Genomic DNA, 19,015 nt, shown 5'->3' on the forward strand with positions numbered 1-19,015 from the left:
TCGATGAAACTCTGGTTGTTTAACCATATTAAGTGAAAGCAGTTTCAAAATGGGTTTTCTCACAGTTTGAATACCATCCTACTTATGGTTATTTGACTGTGGTAAAGTAACTATTAAATAAATCGTTATTTGACCATTTTTTCAGAGAAATTTCTAGCAGTATGCGTAAAAAACCGTCATTTGTTTCAGCGCAGCATTTTTATTATTGTAGGAAAAAGATCGGTATTTTCTGTAATTATCCCTTCTTTCCTATTATGCACTGAACTGGTACGAGACTAGATATTTCATACAATAGTAAAATTTAAAAATGACCCTTTTTTGAACCTAAGCCTGAAACTGAGAAGGCCGATAGGAATAATAATTGAGGCTCAACCACAATGCTTGAATGCCTATTTATCTTAATTTTCTATGAGACAAATAACGATTCCAAATGTTACGGTGGTTTCAGTTATTATGCTTTCTTTCTTATTACGCACGTGAAAAAAATGTTTCTCAGCTTTTGATACAGTGAAAGTTAAAAATGAAGCTAGCCACTACTTGAACCCATGCCTGAAATTGTATTAATTGAGGAGGCCAGTAAGAAAATTATTAATTTTAACATGATACTATGATACATATTGAACGGAAATACGTTTTCCTTTCATCTTATTAAGGTTGCAGCAATTTTGCACCGTATTATAGTTCAAAATGCTTTCTGAGACATAATATGGTTTCTGAGTGTAGGCTAGGCTAGATATGAGTTTCCATTTCCTCTTACTAAAGTTGCAGCAATTTTGCACTGTATTATAGTTCAAAATGCTTTCTGAGACATGATATGGTTTCTGAGTGTAGGCTAGGCTAGATATGAGTTTCTATTTCCTCTTACTACAGTTGCAGCAATTTTGCACAGTATTATAGTTCAAAATGCTTTCTGAGACATGATATGGTTTCTGAGTGTAGGCTAGGCTAGATATGAGTTTCCATTTCCTCTTACTAAAGTTGCAGCAATTTTGCACAGTATTATAATTCAAAATGCTTTCTGAGACATGATATGGTTTCTGAGTGTAGGCTAGGCTAGATATGAGTTTCCATTTCCTCTTACTAAAGTTGCAGCAATTTTGCACAGTATTATAGTTCAAAATGCTTTCTGAGACATAATATGGTTTCTGAGTGTAGGCTAGGCTAGATATGAGTTTCCATTTCCTCTTACTAAAGTTACAGCAATTTTGCACAGTATTATAGTTCAAAATGCTTTCTGAGACATGATATGATTTCTGAGTGTAGGCTAGGCTAGATATGAGTTTCCATTTCCTCTTACTAAAGTTGCAGCAATTTCGTACCATATTATAGTTCAACATAGTTTCTGAGACGTAATGTAGTTTCTGAGTGTAGGCCTGGATAAGCTCAAGATGAAACAAACTTTTGAAGTTCAAAATAAAAGCCGAAATTAATTGCAATGTCATAAATGACAGAATTCTTACTTACTAAGCCGAAACACGAGTATGAAAAATATCCTAAACTCAAGTGCATTAAAAATCTTTTTCTTGTCTTGTACACCCTTGGGCAAATTAATTGAAACAAGCTTTTTTTTTCATGTTTTTTAAAGACGATGTTTTGGGGTTGTTTCGGTTACAATGGGGTTGGACCTTTGCAGCCTATTAGCGGTATGATGCGTTCTGAGCAGTGCATTACTATTCTGGGTAAAGAAGTTGTTCCACAGTTGAAGAAACGATACCCTGATGGAACAGGGATTTTTCAACAGGATTTAGCTCCTTGCCAGACGTCCAAAATTGTCAAGAAATTCATGTCTGAGAACCAAATTGAGACATTGGAATGGCCAGGGAACTCTCCGGATATCAACCCAATTGAGAATCTCTGGGTCATATGCAAGAATCGCCTATTAAATATGGACTGTACAACTATGGAGAAGCTAATCACGGCGTTAATTCATGCGTGGTACAAGGACACAAATATTATAAATGACTGTAAAAAATTAGTGGAATCCATGCCGAATCGTGTCCAAATGTTAATAAAGTGTCGTGGAGATCATATTATGTACTAAAAATTTTTGAGTTTGTATAAATTTAAATAAAATAGCATTTTCTCTTAGTTTTCTGAATTTATTGAGTTAGTTTCAATTAATTTGCACAAGGGTGTACATTGAGTCAAAATGTAACGATTGTTGCAACGCTCTCAAAAAAGTTGTTTCTACGACGAACCATAATATAGATAGATACCTTACTGAACCTTATTCCGGTATAAATTTAGTTCAACTCAATACGGCGTTAAATTGAATCATGTTTCATTTCAAGCTAAACTGTAGTATGAAGAATGAAAAACAATTGTATGGTAAATTTGCAACAGAGTTTCTAACCGTATTCGGTATTATTCTAAATTGCATTTAAGAATATAACTTACTAAAAGAGGCCCATTTAGTGTATAAATCATCTCCTCTTGACTTCCCGCTGAAAGTTCTGGAACGAATGTGTATTCCTTTACATCTTTATATGTTACAGTACCGTCAACATCATCCCACTCCATGTCCTCCTTATACCAACGTCCTCTGAAACAAATTCACAAACTATTCAGATTTCAACTAAACAATAAAAAGCATGATTTAATAACTATGCCGTTTTTTAAACTTTTTATATAGGCGGTGATAACTCTTTAAAAAAAATTGTGATTTTAAAAACTTTCAAGAAACTAATAATTAAATTTTCTTACATAGCTTTGAAGAATTTCTGATACTAACGGTATCTATGCGTATCAATGAATATATATTAGAAATTTTAAGCATTATATATTAACAAATATATCAGTAGCTTTAAACATTACATGCATTAACAAAAAAGTTTGTTTGATACGCTGTTTACAATTTTGGAGCATGTTAAACCGTATTATCGTTTCAAATTTCTGCATCCTTAATATCGTAAAGCACCCTTAATTTTTTTTCAGAAAAATTGCACAGTAATAGAGTTCTAGATACAATATTATGGTTCAAAGTAAAATCAAATTTTTTGAAACTGTTGTATTAAAAAGTTTATATCAAAAATGTAGTTTACGTTTGCCAAACACGAAAAGGCATACTATAAATTTATTTTTTTCGTGGCCATGTTTTTTTGTTATCTATTTTTTAATCTAATTTCTAAGTTAAACTAAATAAATTATCTACTCAGTATCCTTTATTAATGCAAATTATTAATGAGGTATTTGGAGTCTACAACATTTTAATACATATTTCAAGATTCAATCTTAATTTTTTTCAATTTATCAAAAGAATGTGGAGTATTTTACTTCATCATCTTAATTAATACTTTTTGATCTGGAAAATTTCATCATAATAGTTTAGAAAAGCAACAGAAAGTATTCTTTTTTAGTTTTTTCTGGGAACACTTTTCTATGTAACAAATTTTAAAATTTGGTCAGAAGAAATTCTTTGATTTCCTAAGGAGAACGCAGCAAATCGTTTCGTTTTCCTTACACTGATTTTTAAAATAATTGGTTGTATTTGAGGCAACTAATAGTCCATTTTTTATAGACTTTATATGAAAAGTAAACTTAATAATTTGATAATAAAATTTAAATAGAATTCCGTCAAAATTAATAAAATTTAATCAGTTTCCTTAAACGGTGCTCGATAAAAATTAATTTTTGTCAATATCTTAAAACTCTGACATGATAAAGCAAAACGGTTTTCAGCATTACAAGCTACATTAGTCAACATTGGTAAAATGACTGATTGATTAGTGTCATTCATTAAATCCGTTCCCCAGAACTCGACAGGTTTCCGCCTATATTCAGTGATTTTTATATTTCTTTATTGATGCATATAATATGGCATTATAATTATACATTATTCAATATGATACATTATAATATAACATCACACTACACAAAATGCATCATTATTTTTTTTACGTCATCATTTCTCAATAAATATCGAATATAACTAGTTAGAAAAGGATGAAATAAATTAACAAATGATCATAACATAGCTGAATAATAACTAATTTTATAAAAAATCAGGAGATAACAGTTTTTATTATTTCGTCATTCATTAAAATTACTTTCTCATGAACAAATATTTTATTTTTTATTAAAAAATATTTCATATACTATGCTGTGTAAAAACAAATTATCTCGAACCATTCTGATTATTTTGAAAAACTTAGAAACTGAATCGGCCTTAAGATTTTTTGGACACATTTTTGTCGAGTAAAAATTAGTCTGAAATTTTTTACAATGCGAGAAGAAATTGCATTACTCATAGTGAGATTCATATTTCGAACAGTAAATTAACATTAATCATATCACTTATAGTTCCCGCATTCACTTTTAATTCATTTTTTCTCGAAATATGCCATCTTTTCATTAAAAAAAAAATTTCTTATAAAGAGTAGTATTAAGTTTCTTAATTATTAGTTTTTGATAGTTTTATTGTTATTTGTAGTGGTTATGTTTTTTATTTCTTTTTTTTTCCCTTTAGTTTCTTCGCAGTTTTTAAAGTTCTTTGTTTTCTTTAAATTTTATTATTTGTTTAAATTGTTAATATAGTTCTTTTAATGATTTTTAGAGTTCTTTTTAGTGTTTAAGTTTTCTTTTATTAGTTCCTTCATTGCTTCTGATTGACAGAGTTCTTTGTTTTTATAACTTTTAACTTTATTTTTTAATTTTTTTATAATATAGTATTTTATATTAATTTTTTGATTATATAGTATTTTTTATGATATAGTATTTTTTTAAAATTCTTTTAAAATATTTTTGTTTGTTTTAAAGCATTTTTTTAGTTTCCTACGTGCAACGGAAACTTCATCTATGAAATACCTGCAATTATATTTAAAAGTAATATAGATGAAAATTAGAGAATTTATCAGCAAATATCTTTATTAAAGAAATGTCATACGTCTGCGATTACAAACAGGTTAAATTTACCAGATTTTTTTAAACTTTTTATCTCTCTTTTCTTGTAATATTTGCAATGAAATAGTTCAAAACATGTAGAATAATCTAAAAAATATTTGGAACTTTTTATTTATTATTTCACATATCTGTTTTAAGGCATACACAATCCCTTAAAGTATTAAAAATATTTATTTTTAAAAAATTTCAATGTCTTAAAAAATAAAACCGTAATAGTTATATATTCGCATTTTATCGAGAAACCATTCAAAGGAAATTTCTTTCAGCAATGGCACCACGGTGCGTTTACACCTAGTAGGTAGCCCTCCTACCTCTTTAAAGTTTGTTCGCATATCATAAATTAGTTAAATTTCGAAAGTCTGTCGATCCGCGATACGAGAGATGCAATTGCATACATCGTAATTTCTCTTTTTCGTTTTTCTGATTATATATTAGATGTTTAATAAACAAAAGAAAGTTTCGATTTTCATTACTGGTGACAAATTTTAGCTATAATTTTTGTGGTTTTCAGTTACTATCAATCTTTAAGTATCATAAATTAGCCAATTTTCGAAAGTGAAAAACTGTCGATACGCGATATTCGAGAAGCAATTGCATGCATCTTATTTTTTTTTTCCTTTTTTCTGATATATATAAGATATTTAATAAAGAGAAGGAAGTTTTGATTTCTATTACTTTTGACAAATTTTAGCTATGAGTTAAGTAGTTTTCAGTTATAAAATTCTATTACTAGTGACAATTTTCAGCTATAAGTTTTGTAGTTTTCAGTTAATAATTTTTAAGTATCATAAATTAGCCAATTTTCGAAAGTGGAAAACTGTCGATACGCGATATTAGAGATGTAATTGCATGCATCTTATTTTCTCTTTTCGTTTTTCTGATTATATATTAGACATTTAATAAAGAGAAGGAAGTTTCGATTTCTATTACTGGTGACAATTTTTAGATGTAAGTTTTGTAGTTTTCAGTTAATAAATTTTAAGTGTCATAAATTAGCCAATTTTCGAAAGCGAAAAAAGGGTCGATACGCGATATTAGAGATGTAATTGCATGCATTGTAATTTCTCTTTTTCGTTTTTCTGATTATATTTTAGATGTTTAATAAATAGAAGAATGTTTCGATTTCTATTACTGGTGACAAATTTTAGCTATAAGTTAAGTAGCTTCCAGTTATTAAATTCTATTACTAGTGACATTTTTTAGCTGTAAGTTTTGCAGTTTTAATTAATTTCAGTTAATAATTTTTAAATATCATAAATTAGCCAATTTTCGAGAGCAAAAAACTGTCGATACGCGATATTAGAGATGTAATTGCATGCATTTTAATTTCTCTTTTTCGTTTTTCTGATTATATTTTAGATGTTTAATAAGCAGAAGAATGTTTCGATTTCTATTACTGGTGACAAATTTTAGCTATAAGTTAAGTAGTTTCCAGTTATTAAATTCTATTACTAGTGACATTTTTTAGCTGTAAGTTTTGCAGTTTTAATTAATTTCAGTTAATAAATTTTAAGTGTCATAAATTAGCCAATTTTCGAAAGCGAAAAAAGGGTCGATACGCGATATTAGAGATGTAATTGCATGCATTTTAATTTCTCTCTTTCGTTTTTCTGATTATATTTTAGATGTTTAATAAATAGAAGAATGTTTCGATTTCTATTACTGGTGACAAATTTTAGCTATAAGTTAAGTAGTTTCCAGTTATTAAATTCTATTACTAGTGACATTTTTAAGCTGTAAGTTTTGCAGTTTTAATTAATTTCAGTTAATAATTTTTAAGTATCATAAATTAGCCAATTTTCGAGAGCGAAAAACTGTCGATACGCGATATTAGAAATGTAATTGCATGCATTTTAATTTCTCTTTTTCGTTTTTCTGATTATATTTTAGATGTTTAATAAACAGAAGAATGTTTCGATTTCTATTACTGGTGACAAATTTTAGCTATAAATTTTGTAGTTTTCAGTTATTAATTATTTCTAGATTCTATCCAGTTATTAATTAGCTACTAACTTTTTTGAAGTTTTTTATCCGTAAAATTTTTGTAGTTTTTGGCTTTTTTCCATGAGGTTTAGTCATTTTTTAGTTGTTGTTTAAAGTTTTTAATTTTTCTTTAAGTTTAGAGTTTTTTTATAATTTTTATAATTTTTAGTTGTCTTTTTTATAATATTTGTTGCATTATTTTTTCAGAAGGGGAGAACACTACGTAATTACAACTGTTAAGCAGTCATCCTATTACTCTAAAATTTGCAAGCACAACTATTCTTCGAAAGTGAAGCTGAATAATAGGGATGCATTAGCACTTGAAGAGGGAAAGTATTTATTTCTATGAAATCTGAAGAACTGAGAAAAAACGACAGACCAGTTCTTATCCCCACTTTACTGCATAATAACTCCCAGAGCACGTTACTGTTTGATTCATATGTCCTCAAAATGCAACAGTCCAAAATCATCCAAAAAAAAAAAAAAAAAGATGAATTATCACTTGGGCTGTACTTTAGTTCATTTTATAAGTCTGGTTTTAGTGGTTTAGAAATGCTTAATTTGGTTCTAGAAAATTTGAATTTGTGGTTTTAATTAACTGAAAATTATCGCAGTCCAACTTATTTTCGTTTTCTTTTTTCCTATAGGGAGACGTTAATATATAAGTCATAGATTTATTGTTTAATTTATCCATATTCGTACACTTTTAATGTTTCGTAATCATCGCCCCTAAATACAATTTCAAAAATCATGTTAAAAAATTATGCACATTTGTGTTCGCGATGTTATATTTCAACAAGGAAAAAAGAAAATCGATATTTTTATACTATCGAAACTAAGAATGGAAATCGTGCTTGCATAAATTGACTGATTAAACTAATAGATCTTTCTACTCATATATCAAACCCTTTTATTTACTTTTGTGTAGCATTTGAAATACCACAACAATTCTTAACTTCTGTCCAAAATTCTTTATTTCAAATATCACATAAGCATTTCTGAGGTTATGTGAGCAATAATTATGAATATTTATAGTTATAAGCATTACTTATCAAACAAAGGCGAAATATATGTTCTTTAAAAGTGTAAGTTTAAGAATTATTATAACGACATCAATGCTTTAAAAATAAAAATTTTAAAAGAATTTCTGCCATTCCAGTAAATCTCGAAACAAAAAGAAGATATTTAAATGAATTTTTTTTATTTTTTTATTTTCGGAATGATTTATTAAAGCCATTTAAAAACATCAACTATGTATTTCTTATAATATATTTTGTTTTCCTACGCTATTTGTTACCTTATTTTTGTCAAGGTTTTATTTAATGTCAAGGTCGCTTATAACAAAACTGCGTCTAAGTTCACGGCATCTTTGAAAAGTGTTTCTTTCCGAGATTCAACTTACCTAAAAACATAAGGTCCTAATTCTTCCAATTTTGGTTTCTTGCCTTCATGTTCAAATTCGAAAGGATTAGTAATGTTGAAAATGTATATATTCTGGTAAATAGGAATGGGTAATTCTTTCCAGATGTCAAAAAATTCATTCCCAGGTTTTAATGTCAATTCCTGTAAAAGAAATTAAAAAAAATAGTATTAGCTTCAGACTTCTGGGTGGAAATCAAGTTTGGGTTACGTAAAAATAAGGAATTTATATATTTAAAAATTGTAAATAATATTTTTAAATTTGAGATGTCAAAATACAGTTTAGGAATGAAAATCCCATAATTACGTTTAGAATGCCTGGGGAATGACTTATGTCATACAGGAATCTAAAGAGCAGATTTGTTGGCCACTTTTTCAGGGACACCATATTAAGTGGGCCAACGTTAGGACAGTCCCACTGTAAGGACAGATAGTACAGTGCTTGAAAGAACATCCATGCCTTGCCCGGGATTCAAACCCTTCTGATGCAAGGTCAGTTCCCTGACCCCTACACGGACCGGTCGGTAGGGTTAGGATGTCAAAGTGTGAATTTTAAGAACGAAAATAACTTTGAGTAAGTTTGAGGGCTAGGAAGTTAAGATACTTAAATCATGAAGATCAAGAATGAAAATTAAATTCTCAAGTTTAAGGTTGAGGATGTCAAAATAACATAATTTATCAAATTACAATTATGTGTTTTGGAAAAGGATTTTAAAAATAGATTAATCAAAAAAAATTATTCATTTTTTTCAATTTGAATATTTGAATTTGAATTTTAGAAGCTCGCTTTGTATAAACTGCAGGCGCTCAATTTTGCTTTATTTTAAGACAGTTAGTGACATAAAATAATAATAATGATATGAAAAGAATATTTAAATATATAAAAACCGCCTTGAGAGTGATAGCAAAAATCTTAAGGTAAAAAATTTCAATGTCAGACTGCAAAGTTTCATGCTTTTAAATTAAAATTTTTATTTTGAAATATTATAACAACTCTTTTGAGCTCAATGCTTTGAAAGACTTTGATTATTTGAAATAATTACTGGTAAAATATTGTTATTTTTCATGTTTCTGTTCATAAATTATCGGATAACTTAAAAAAAAACCGTAACTTGTATTTTAAAATGAAGCAAATGTTAATGCGATAGCTGAAATAATTAAACTTATATACATTTGTAGTTTTAAAAGCTGTTATGTCTTATCTATATTATTATTGCAATGATATAGATAAGAAATATTCATCATATTATTACCCATATAACGAACGATATTATAAAATTATTCACTGTAGCTAATTAGTTAAAAAATATAAGAGGGAAAGTACTATAAGAATAAAAGCATATCATAGGAATGAGGTAATGCATTTCTAATCAACGGAGAATTCAAAAGGAAAATTAAAAATCTGAAATGAAAGAAGCCTTAACTTTCAATGTTATTGGCATTCACATTTATTTGTTGAAGCATTCGGAAAATTGTTCCAAATTAATGGGTATAGAGGAAAATATAAACTAACTAAAGGATTCTTTTTCTCAGAAAAGAGGGAAAATATATTCTTTCTCGAAAAAAACACTATTTGCAAGTGCTCTGATTGTATATTAAACATTAATTACTTGAGGGGATAAAAAGAAAAAAAATACAAAATGTTAAAGAAAAAATCGTGATGATTTATAGTTTTATAAATAAACTATATGCAATATTTATATATTTAACTATTTACAGTATTTTTATACTGTTAGTTTTAGTTGAATATCGCTCTAATGACCCATTCATCAAGTTAACACTGTTAGAAATGTTCGACCCAGATAAACTATAATATCTTTTTGATACAGTTATATGTTAAACCATATTACAATTTTTCTTTAATTTGATTTTTTTATTTGTTTTATATTATAACTGTCGTTGAACAGCCGACCCAATTTTTTGGTTAATGACTCCGTAGCCTTGTAATTTTGAACACAACCTGGAGTTTTTTTTTTTTTTTTTTTTTTTTTTTTTTTTTTTTTTTTTTTTTTACTTAAATCAAATGCATATCAAAAATTCTGACTGTCCAATAGCAAGGTAACCATCAAGAAGAATTCAAGAAAACTAAACATCCAGTCAACGAATGTATACACCACACATAATGATCAAATTCCATAAAATAAAATTATTTAATTTTAACCTTTAAATTTAGCAAAGCAAATAAATAAATAAAAAAATTTCTGATATCAAGGATTTATCTTTGTCTTAAACATCAGGATGTATAAGAATAACTCATTAGCACTTGTTTTTCTCATTAGCACTTAAAATTGAGGAAGAGTATTGTACTACATGTACGTTAAATCAGTGTAATTACTTTGCGGAAAATTTCAGTATTAATATGTGTAGCTGTATTGGTGACTCATTCGAGTCATGCAGTCGAAAACTATTTTTTTTAAATATATATTTTTTTAGTGTCTGAAAAAAAATTTTCAGTCAATTTGATTGGAAAATAAAGCCATATATATGTTCTGTCAAAATAATGTTCTGTTCAAGATTAAGTATACATTTTTGAAAGAAAATAAATTTATTTTTGCTAAGCATAAAAAAAATTTAAAATGTAGCTTGAAATAGCTTTTGTATTGTTCCTTGAATCAATCTAAAGGCCTGTGCTACAGGTTGCACAAATACATTTCCCCACGGGTTATGCAACTACCAAAATGTAGAAAAAAAATTGTGTTCTTAGTAAAGCTGTAATTTTTGAAATATTCTTGTAAAATGCTCTTATATTATAATTTTAAGCTTATATTCTAGGTTTTTAATTTATTTAACTGATTCCATCTTAAACCGTGTAGCATTCGCAGAATATATGAAAAATGAATTTTAATTGTTAGAATATTGAAATTCAATCAACTTCAAAAGAAAAGAACTTAAATGAATACCATTCAAGGAATAACAGTCAATTGCCTGAGGTACTACACTAAGTAGTTTAGATGGAAACTCATTGATAAAAAAATAAATAAATTCTGAAGAGTACAACAGAATGTGTTCTCAAAGAATTAGATTACAAGACAAACCCTCAATTTGTTTCTCACAAAAATTCTTTGATTACTGAATTATTATTTTATAAATATATAAGAAAAAATTGGATACAGAACACAGGAGAAAATTTACTTAAAAATTTCGAATTAATCAGATCATATCTTTCTTTTTTTTTTTAAAAAAAAAAAAAGAAAATAAAGAAAGCAACAATGAAAGAAATTAATCCATTAAAAACATGGATCATTTTAAGAAAGGAATGCTTTCTCTACTGTTTTCAATCTTATTTATATTTTATTGTCTAACTTGAAATTAACTGTAAATTTTGAATTGGGCAGTTCATATTTCTCATTTTTATACCGATTATAAAAAGAACATACACACACATCAATGCAAGAGTAAGTATGGATCATTTTGGAGAAAAGATAGCTTTCTTCACCTATCTAATCCATCTTTGATTTAAGTACATCACGACAGTAGAGAAAAGAAAAACGTGTTTGAAATCCCTAAAAAGCCCAATGCCGTTTGCATTAAAAACGAAGACCGTTCCGCATTTGGTGATAATGCAGACTGAACTTGATCTCATCTCAAAGGTTTATTTAGGGGGAAGAAAATAGTTTATTTGATTATAACAAAAATAACAACAATAAAAAACTTTATGAATGTTGTTTGGGTACTTCTTTGCTATAGCTCTTTAGTTGTTGCATTTATTGTATCTTTTTCATCAGTTTAAAGATTGAACTACAATTCTATAATTGAAAGGCTTAATAAAAGAAGATTATAAAGGAAATTTTTTTAAAAAATATAATAACTCTAATAACGATCTTATTTTAGACTTATTTAATTATAAAACATTGATTTATATTGCCAAGTCATTATATTTTGAAGATCTCATTGGATGATTGATACTAATTTATTATTTTTTTAATGTTTCTGGAAAAGAAGAAGAAACCAAGAGCATTTGGAATAAACAATAGACGATTTTAGAAAGCTTCTCTCTTTTTCTTCCTAAATAAAATAAACTATTGTATAAAAAAAATAACTATTGTATAAAAGTTGTGTAAACTATTGTATAAAAGTTATTTTACTGAAATTCATGAAAATGAGACCTTTGTCCACTCATCTTTTTAACTATGAAATATGAGGCTTTTGCCTTTTATTCTACTATATTAGTGATTAATTAGTTAACTATAGGGTATAAGTACTTTTCACTTAGTACTGATCATGAACTAAATTAAGATATTTAACATTCTTAGGTAAGAACTTACTATTTGTGAATAATCAAAAGACCATTTTAAGTACAGAAAACTTTGTATAAATTTATAACACATTATTTAGATAAGGTTTAGAACATATGTTACATATATTAGATGTTATGTATTAATGTATTATTTTACGGTATTCCTAAACTGTATTGATGTATTTTTTAATTGCATTTAATTATAATGTATTCTTGATATTCTTTAGGCTAGTACTTACTATTTTTGAAGAATCAAAAGATGATTGTAAGTTTACAAAACTTTTTACACATTCGAAAACAAACAGTGTTTAGTGCATACGTTACATATAATATATATTAAGTATTAATGTTATTTTTTGTAACAGGGACGAAGTTAAAAGGAGGGGATCCGAGACACCCCGTGAAATTACAAAAGAAAGGAAATTCGGGCCAAATTTTTAATAACTATAAAATGCTTTTTTTTATGTTGATTTATATTTCTAACAAAATAGTAGAAATCTTTTCTTATACCGAAATGTAGGCGAAAATAAATTATCTCCTAAATTTTGACTCCTACTTTAACTGAAACAAACCCTTGCCGTCAGGCTAACTATGAAAGGTTTCCGTGATTTCCTCCATGAAACGCAAATGCGGGTTAGTTCCTTTCAAAAGTCCTCCACAAAGGCAATTTCTCCCAATATGTGATACAGAAGCTCCCTTGTCTTCTGGATTAGGTTCAAAATTACAAGGCTACGGAGTTGAACATTAGTAGCCGTAAACCCTAAAAATTGGGTAGGCTGTGCAACGACGGTTATAAAGTAAAATATACATATGTATCGATGCATTAATGACGTATACATAAAAGTTGAAGGCTAAATCCCCTATGAAAATTTTCTCACAATGCCCTTGTGAGGAATTAATAAAAAAATTAATAATAAAAATATTGATAAAAAAAAAACTTCTTTTCGGTGAGAGGCAGATCAAATAAAAAACGCTGTTAAATATTTAAATCTTTTATACCATTACTTTCTCAAAATATCTGAAAGGAATGATAAACATTTGAATTTCAATACTTTAAGCATATTTAATACGTTTGATTAATAAATGATTTATTTAATACATTTATTCTAAATACAACTCAAAGACAAATAGTTTGTTTTTTTATCTTAACAACAGACGATTACCGTCAATGAAGGACGTCTGTTGAATGAACAACAAATCAAATATTTCTTTTATTTAACTAAATTTAAAATAAAAATATTATTTTACCGATTCACTGACTTTAAAGCTTTTCTTAGGTAAATAACGTTCAGAATTTTCAGAATTGTTACCATAGATTTAGTTTTAAAAAAATTCAAGAAATTCTTTCGGATTCGAAGAATTCTAGATGCTCATTGTTCAGAATACATTAGGATGGTTTTGATTCGAGGTATTTAAGATATCTTCCTTTATTTTATGTAATATTTTTTCTCATATTTTCCTTCTAATATTTTGTATTTTTACTTTTTTCAAATGAAAATTTTTAGTTATTTTTTATTTCATAAAAAATTATTTAAGTACGCATTTGCAATGATGAAAGCAAAGTATTAAAACAAGAAGTTCTTATTCAAAACTTGTTCTTTTCTCCGTTTTGATACTTCCGGTTCTCTAGTTTTTGATGCTTCCTGTTTTATTCTTTGTTAAACCTTTAATACTTATGTATTACTACTGCACTAATATTTAGATGAAATATCTAATAATTATTATAACAATAATTACTAAAGACGTAATGAAACTGAAAAATATTGAAGATACTGCTTCTTTGTATTTAGGTCACAGTGTAATTTGGAATCACATGTTTCATAAATTTTTGTGCTGTAGCATTTAATTGGTGTTCTGGTTTAATTGTTTGCTTCTAAATATTTTTATTTCATTAAAAATATTTCGTTGTGAAAAATTTAAAAAAAAGCGTGGTTGCGTATTTCACAAAATCTTTTTTTTTTTTTGAAAAAAAGCTCTACACGTTTGAATTTTCAGCAGCTATAAATATTTCACAACACTTAGTACACCGAAAGAGGAGTTTTTATCAACACTGGTAGTCAGTACTTGGCAATCAGAATGTAAATAAAGTTTGGTTTTATTTGCCCTTTTGCAAGTTAATAAGAAAGCTTAATTACTTGACTATATCTTGCCTAAAATGTTTTAAAAGAGATTTAAAGGACTCGAATTCTTTTTTTTTATTGAAAAATGCATTTATAATTTTAATTTACTCTGCAAAAAAATTATGTGCTTCAAAGATTCGCTTATTAATTTGTTACATTTTTCATCACATGCTAAAAAACGACTAGTTTAGTTTCGGCTCTTTTTTGATCAAATTGAAACGTGGTCAATCTGAATCAATCCATGGTTTATCTTATCAGTCTTATCAATCAATCAATGGTCAATTTGATCAATCTGAAAATATCCTCAGTGGTAGACAGGTCATGGGTTAGAGTCCCCTTGCCCTCAGGCTAATCGCGGGATGTTTTCGTAATTTTCCTCTCCTTGTAACGTAAAAGTTGACTAGTTCCTTTAAGAAGTCCATCACGAAGGCAAACATTCTCCCAATACTTGATCCAGAAGTTCCCTTATTTTCTGGATTGGGTTCAAAATCTCAAGACTACGGAGTTGAACATAAAGTAGTCATAAACCCAAAATTGAGTCGGCTATTCAACAACGGTTCTAAAACAAAATCTGAAACTGTGGGTTAAAAAATAAACTCTGAATACGGCATTAGATTTAAAAGTATGGTGAAAAAGATACCGAAAAATCTTCCAAATTAAAAAATGAAGTTAGTAATAAACGTAACTAAAAAAAGAAATTTAGGAGATTTGTGAGTAAACAATACTTTTTTGGTTTGATCTTTCTTTTCTAGAAAAAAATATTTTCGAAATATAATATAAATTAGTCACTATGTTTCAGCCCCATCTAATAAAATCGTACATATTAATGATCCGATTGAGTAGTTGTCTAGTTCTCCGCAGACGGATCGTTAATTCTTATTGTTTTTTATTTTAATATTAAACATTTTAATCGCAGGAACTTGTTTAATGGATTCATAAACAGATCCAGACTTTCATTTATAACTTGTTTGAAACAAGGTGAGGGAATTTCATTTTTAATTTTTCGGTCAAGGATTGGTTTTCATTCACTATTTAATGTGCTTAGTTATGTAATGCAAATCAGTATCTTTCCACCTTCCTATTTAAGTGAAATTATATTTTTATATCAATATTAATACGGATAAATGCAGAGAATTCTTTATATAATTGATCTTTACATATAAATTCAGCATGCTTTTTCATTAGAAAAACCAACAAAATCTAATCAGAAGAATTGACGATCATAAGATAGTCGTATAATGTTCAACTCCGTAACCTTGTAATTTTGAACCCAATCCAGAAGACAAAGAAACTCCGGGATCTAGTATTGGGAGAAATTTGCCTTCGTGGAGGATTTTTTTGCTGGAACTCACCCGCATTTGCGTTACATACAGAGGAAGACGACGAGAACTTCCCACTGTTAGCCTGATGGCAAGGAGACTCTAACCCATGATCCGTCTACCACTAAGGATATTTCACGACAGCACTGCACGGAATTCGGATGCGGAATTCGTATCTACTGGGATTCAAACCCGGTTCGCCTCATTAGAAGGCGAACGCTTTATCTCCTGAGTCATCGTGGCTCCGATATTGAGGTTTTATAATTTTGTAACCGTCGTTGAACAGCCGACCCAATTTTATGGGTTTACGACTACTAATGTTCAATTCGGTAGCCTTGTAATTTTAAACCCAATCCAGAAGACAAGGGAACTCCTGGATCGAGTTACACTCTAACGAATTTCATATCATTGCCAGCTGAGTTAGAAATTACTAATATTGCATACATAGCCTTATGAATTCTACGGAATGATTAATCAGCAATGTTAGAAGCAATTTATATTTCCCTCAGGTCCTACGCATTCTATAGAATGTCAGAGGAAAAAATTCCAAAAAATGACAAGCATTCTAAAAAGTGAGTAGGCTAAGCATTTAATAATTAAACTATTTCATACTTTGCCTAAAATCTCTAGACGTTCTATACAATGACTAAACATTTTATAGAATGTCGGCATTTCAAACATGGACAGCAACCTGTGCATTAATTTTTATTGCTTAAAGCAGGTTAAAGTCTATTTACCTTTCGTTTCAAACATCAAACTCACTCTCATATTACTCGTATAATTATCTTTTCCGTTTGTTCTAAGTCCATTAAATAGCATCTGTTCTTTAAGCGTTGCAATATAAAGAATAAAAAAAAAGTACCAAGTATGGAAAGGAGAAAAAATTTAAATACGTAGACATTCAAATTTACCCAAGTTGTCAGTTGCAACGTCTATCAATTTCATCCATTCAGTTTTTAAGTTCAGATTTTTCTTACGCAGTTTAGTTTCACTCAATTGATAAAAGAAAATTGCAAATTATATAATGACATCATATCTTATTATACCTTCACTGTGAAATAAGAAGACATACATTTTTTGCAAACATATGTAAATATGTTCTGTGTTTTTGCCTGTCAAATTTTGTTGAAAACTGCAAAGAACGAAACTTGAGAGAAATATGATGGAACTTAAAAGATGCATAAAAAGAAACAGTCAGTGAACTCAAATTTACATTACGTTCTGTACTTATAATTTGAAAGAACAAAATCTTTAATGTCTGGAATTCAGAGCAGCCTCCTCATATCATAATCAAATTTCTTCGGTACATAGTATCACCTTACGTTGTAAGAAATTTTGGACATTAAACCACAAAATCATTTAAATGTTTTGTAAGTTAAATCACAATATCATCCAGATGAAGCCTTCTTATATGTAATTGCCATGTACTATATTTCAACTTACTGTAAAACCCAATTAAGGTAAACAGATTTCTATGGTTGGGCAAATTTATTTTTATAAGCTTGACAAAGTTTCTTTTTTTACCTGTTTCGTTGTAGATAAATGTGTTTCGTTTCGATTTTCTTGTATAATTGGGAGAAAGTACAGTGTACAAAATAAAAAACGGACCACCTCGAATAACTTTTTATCTAATGATCGGATCTTCACGTTCTGGGGCTCAATCTCACAAGGTTATGGTTCGGGAGGGGGTGACCTCAAATATGCTAATTAGTTAGTAGAGACGATATATTAAGTTACGAAATCAGACAAGAAAACGTACTTTCTCTAAATAAATATACCGTTTTTTTCAACGAATTAAGGTTTCTGAACACCAAAATATTGGGGGTAGCAGCAATCTGGGAAATATGGTCAGCATAGTTTGTCAGGAGAGTGGTCCAAAGTTTGGACCACTTAATGTTAATTTTATTTTTTGCGTCTTTCGCCATGTCTCGAGAACTTTTTGAGCGAATGGAAAAATTTTTGCACACACATATAAAATTCGTGTATTCAAAAATAATTTTATGTAAAATATTAATTTTAGTATATATTTATTATTAATTTTGTTATTTAATTATAATCGAAAACTTTTTGAATTATAAGTTATATAATTTTTACGCCGTTTTAAGAATTGAGTGAAATCGGTCAAATAGTTCCTGAGAAATCAAATTTTAAAAAAAAGTCGTATTTTAAAAATTTGATTTCTCGGGAATTATTTGAACAATTTCATTCAAATTTTGAATTTTGCCATGCAAAATTATTTTCTTTAAATTGATATAAAAAAATTTTTATATCTTACAATTCAAATCTTTTTCTGATTAATATTAAATAAAATAATAAAAAATAATAAATATTTATTTAAAGTTATTTTTTGATTCAAATTATTTTCAGATAAGTGAATTTTATAATTGTAAGTAAAATGCTTTCAATAATAAATAGTTTTCAGTTGAAATTTCTCGAGATATGGCGAAATACTCAAAAAAAAAATTAACATTAAGGGGTCCGAACTTTGGAGCACTTTGGGGGTCAGAAATCCGTGGCCGTTGAAAGAAGGATATATTTATTCAGAAAAGGCACGTTTTTGTGTCGAATTTTGCAACTTAAAATAAAGTCTGGACTTAATAATTATCCTATTTGTGGTCACTCTCTCGAACCATTGAAATTGAGTTCAAGAACGTGAAGATCCGATCATTAGACAAAAATTTATTCAGGGTGGTCCTTTAATTTTTACTAATTTTTGTTTCTTTATTTTTTTAAGTACTGTACATCTGAGTTCCTTAGCATTGATTTGAAACAAGGAACAAACATTAGAGCAATTCCTTAAAGAAATAAAAAATATTGGAGAACTGGATTTAGCAACGTACTTAAAATGCATCATACGGAAAATTTCAGCTTGATTCCACATAAAGCAGCAAGCTTTTTTTGCACTTAGTTTATAAATGTGTTCATCATTGAGTGGCTGTCATTGTCAGCTTTAAAGCCAACAAAACAGAAAATCGATGACTTTTTGCGCAATGCTGACCATATTGCAGCACACGGCGAAGTCTTAACCTGAAATGATG

General features: G+C 28.3%; 1 protein-coding gene across 1 annotated transcript in view; it reads right to left on the minus strand.

The window, feature by feature from the left end:
• LOC107443634 (platelet glycoprotein 4) overlaps positions 1-19,015 on the minus strand; it is an 82,436-nt gene that overhangs the window by 35,967 nt on the left and 27,454 nt on the right. The window contains exons 2-3 of the mRNA XM_016057570.4: positions 8,285-8,445; positions 2,398-2,542 (exon numbers count right to left, since the gene is read on the minus strand). Coding sequence (XP_015913056.2) covers positions 2,398-2,542; positions 8,285-8,445 — 306 coding nt within the window. The remainder of the gene's footprint in view (positions 1-2,397; positions 2,543-8,284; positions 8,446-19,015) is intronic.

The sequence above is a fragment of the Parasteatoda tepidariorum genome, chromosome 12, assembly GCF_982258835.1.
Source record: "Parasteatoda tepidariorum strain Cologne lab strain chromosome 12, Ptep-v5.0, whole genome shotgun sequence".
NCBI classification, from domain to species: Eukaryota; Metazoa; Arthropoda; class Arachnida; order Araneae; family Theridiidae; genus Parasteatoda; species Parasteatoda tepidariorum.